The sequence below is a fragment of the Bufo bufo genome, chromosome 2, assembly GCF_905171765.1.
Source record: "Bufo bufo chromosome 2, aBufBuf1.1, whole genome shotgun sequence".
Lineage (NCBI taxonomy): Eukaryota > Metazoa > Chordata > Amphibia > Anura > Bufonidae > Bufo > Bufo bufo.
The window spans coordinates 564,506,168-564,510,411 of NC_053390.1; the positions used below are offsets into that span (position 1 = coordinate 564,506,168).

Here is a 4,244-nt window from a genome sequence, read left to right on the forward strand (position 1 = left end):
TTTAGGTCGGTAGGTAGGTAGACAGATAGCAGATACTTTAGGTCGGTAGGTAGACAGATAGCAGATACTGTAGGTCGGTCGGTAGACAGATAGCAGATACTCTAGGTAGGTCAGTAGGTAGATAGATAGCAGATACTGTAGGTAGGTCAGTAGGTAGATAGATAGCAGATACTGTAGGTCGGTAGGTAGACAGATAGCAGATACTGTAGGTCGGTAGGTAGACAGATAGCAGATACTGTAGGTCGGTAGGTAGACAGCAGATACTGTAGGTCGGTAGGTAGACAGATAGCAGATACTGTAGGTCGGTAGGTAGACAGCAGATACTGTAGGTCGGTAGGTAGACAGATAGCAGATACTGTTGGTCGGTAGGTAGACAGATAGCAGATACTGTTGGTCGGTAGGTAGACAGATAGCAGATACTGTAGGTCGGTAGGTAGACAGATAGCAGATACTGTTGGTCGGTAGGTAGACAGATAGCAGATACTGTTGGTCGGTAGGTAGACAGATAGCAGATACTGCAGGTCGGTAGGTAGACAGATAGCAGATATGGTACTCACTAGTACACACATACACATGGATCACACAGGCAGGGCGCTCGCTGATTGGCTGGGAGCACGCGACACCCCGGGCCGCCATTGGTCCTGATGACACGCGACAGGCGCGGGGCCGGAGTCTGGAGGGGGCAGGGGGGCGGCACACTGGTGGGGGGGGGGGCAGAGCGGCGCGTGTCGCTTTTAAAGGGCCCCCTCACCTGCAGCAACCGGAGAGGAGCCGAGTGCACGCCAGAGAGCCATGTCCCGCCTGCTGCCGCCCGCCGCTGACTGGTGCTGTGAGGAGCTGCCCCAGGAGCCGTACCTGCTGGATGCCAGTGACCCCAGAGCCTGGCTCTCCGCCTCCTCCCTGCAGCCGCCACACGACTACCTGCTGCCCCACAAGGTGCGGGACCTGTGCGCGCTGAAAGGGCTGCAGACCGAGGACGAGGACGAAGACGAGGAGGAGGACGGCGAGGAGCTGTGCAAGGCGCGCGCCCCCTCCGGCAAGGGCAAAGGGGTGCAGAAGCAGCGCCGCCTGGCAGCCAATGCCCGGGAGAGGAGGCGGATGCACGGCCTCAATCATGCCTTCGACCAGCTCCGGAATGTCATCCCCTCCTTCAACAATGACAAGAAGTTGTCCAAGTACGAGACCCTGCAGATGGCGCAGATCTACATCAACGCTCTGTCCGACCTGCTGGAGGTGCCGCCGGAGCACCCCCCGCCGTGCCCACCTTACCCGCTGGAGCCGCTCACCTTCCAGTCCTCGTCACCTGGAGCCAGGGAGTCGTCTGGCGACGAGAGCAAAACCTCAACGCGATCCCACCGAAGTGACGGGGAGTTCTCCCCACACTCCCACTACAGCGACTCGGACGAGGCCAGCTAGATGCCATGATAATGCCACCACATTGACTGGCACACGATCATACCATGATTTGCCCTGGTAATAGAACTCTGCCAACCGCCATGCCCATTCTGCCAGTGCCCACGTCTTCCAGAACGGCGCCCGCCCGTGTAAATAGCCGCCATGCCCATGTAAATACTGGAGAAATGCTAGTTTTATACCATATATATGCCCGAATTTCTAGAGCTTCTTGCACTTTAACAGCCAACCACGGCACAGAAAACACTAAGGTGGAGAAAAGGAAATGCCAACCTGTACCACTGTCGCCACTCGTATCGCCCCTGGCAAAGGTCCGGAGGAGGGGAACCTCTGCTGGTGTCAAACTTTTTACTGCTGATGACTTGGGATAGTGATGTTAGCTCATCATCATCACCATCATTATTATTATTATTATTATTATTATTATTATGATTATTTATTCTTGCGTTTTCATGTTTTGTTTGTATTTTTTACTTTTTCTATGAAAAAAAAACCCGAGACAAACTGTTGTTTTATGTTGATTTAGTTCAGTTCCTGCCATCCATATTTACCATTTGTGGAGACAATAAAAATCCCTGAAAATCCAATGATCGCCTCTTCATTTCTTTTTTTTCTGGCTAACCAATAGATCGGAAAAGAGGGTGCTGAAAGGGTTAAAGGGGGGTTGTCGGGAGGGGGTTCTGGTCGTTTAATTTAGGGTACTACTACCCCAACCATTTCTCCTATTACTATTTGTACTATGAATATGATTAGTAATAGAAGTATTATTATTTTATTGAATAATGGTTCTTATACTGCTGAATTTAAGACAAATGAGTTCCTAGAAATGAGAGAGACAGATGATAGATAGATCATAGATAGATAGATATTATATAGATTAGATAGATAGACATGAGATAGATATTACATAGATGTGATAGATAGATAGATATGAGAGATATATAATAGACAGATAGATATTACATAGATAGGAGATAGATAGGTAGTTATGAGATATCTATCTGATATACATATAAAAGATATGAGATAGATAGATATGAGATAGATGGATAGATAGATATTATATAGATTAGATAGATAGAGCATAGACATTACATAGATATGAACGATAGATAGTTACGAGAAATCTATCTGAGATACATATAATAGTAGATATTACATAGATTAGATAGACAGATGATATGAGATAGGTAGGTAGATAGATAGATAGATAGATAGATAATAGATAGATAGATGGATATTACATAGATAGATATATAATAGATAGATAGAAAATAGATATATAATAGATAGATATTACATAAATAGATAGATAAGAAATAGATAGATAGATAATAGATAGATAGGAAATAGATATTATTACATAGATATAATAGATAGAAGGATAGATAGATAGATAGATAGATAGATAGATAGATAGATAGATAGATAGATAGATAGTAGATAGATAGATGGATAGATAGATAGATAGATAAATAGATAGATATGAGATAGATAGATGGATAGATAGATAATGATAGATAGATAGGAAATAGATATTACATAGATATAATAGATAGAAGGATAGATAGATCCTTTATATGATAAGCCAGAGAAAAGTGACCAATGACCTTCCTATAAAGGAATTACCTGGAACTAATGGCACAGCTCAGTGATTTCCGCTTTTCTAACGGTAGGAATACATGCCAGTCTCAGGCGGCTATTCACACCTGGCACATAGAACGTTTCTACCGCCACTTCCACTACATACACGGGGCATTATTAGATTGATGTGCATTGTCGGCTCTCCTCTGTTTGGCAGTCCCTACAGGTCCAGTGCCTAATCGTGAAATGACCACAAGTAATGAAGGGTTAATAGATAACGCTAGGAGTGAGAAGTTACATGAAGCTGTTCACACTCACAGCATACCGTTCGGTACTGAGAATTATTAACACTATCGCAATCATGGTCATCATCTGCTTCGGTGCGAATATTGCAATCATCACTTACTTCCCTTAGTATCATTTATGACATTACTACTTTCCTCGGTACTATTCTCATCATTTGTATTACTATTACTAGAATTTGTAGTATAATTAGTTCTATCAACACTACTACTATAATTTGTAGTATAATTAGTTCTATCAGCACTACTACTATAATTTGTAATATTAGTACTATCATCATTATTATAACTGTATTTTGCAGTATTATTACTATCATCACTATTATTACTACATTTTTAGCATTAGTATTATTATCAATATTGCTAAAATTTGAATTTAATACTATTCTATTACTATAATTTGTAGTATTAGTGCTATCATCACTACTGTTACTATATTTTGTAGTTTCGGTGCTATCATCCTATTAAAATAATTTGCTGTATTAGCATTATCATTACTATGACTATCATTTGTAGTTTTCATACTATCATTCTACTATTAGTATAATTCGTAGTATTTGTATTATCATCAATATTACAAAAATTTGTAGTATTAGCACTATCATCACTACTAATGCTGCATTTTGTAGTATTAGTGCTATTATCACTACTAGTACTATGTTTTGTGGTATTTCTGCTATCATCACTACTATTACTATGTTTTGTAATATTAGTGCTATCATCCTATAATTAATATAATTTGTTGTATTAGTGCTATTATCATTACTATGACTATCATTTGTAGTTTTCGTACTATCCTCAATATTACTATCATTTGTAGTATTCGAACTATCACCACTATTACTATAATTTGTATGATTGCTATTATCTTTGCTGTTGCTATAATTTGTAGCATTAGTTCTGTCATCACTACTAATACTATAACTTGTATTATTGCTATCACCA

General features: G+C 41.0%; 1 protein-coding gene across 1 annotated transcript; it reads left to right on the plus strand.

The window, feature by feature from the left end:
* Positions 1 to 789: 789 nt before the first annotated feature.
* ATOH1 (atonal bHLH transcription factor 1) lies at positions 790 to 1,764 on the plus strand. The gene has a single exon (XM_040420483.1). It carries the CDS (start codon positions 793 to 795, stop codon positions 1,414 to 1,416), a length of 624 nt encoding a protein of 207 aa, XP_040276417.1. The 5' UTR covers positions 790 to 792; the 3' UTR covers positions 1,417 to 1,764.
* Positions 1,765 to 4,244: the final 2,480 nt, after the last annotated feature.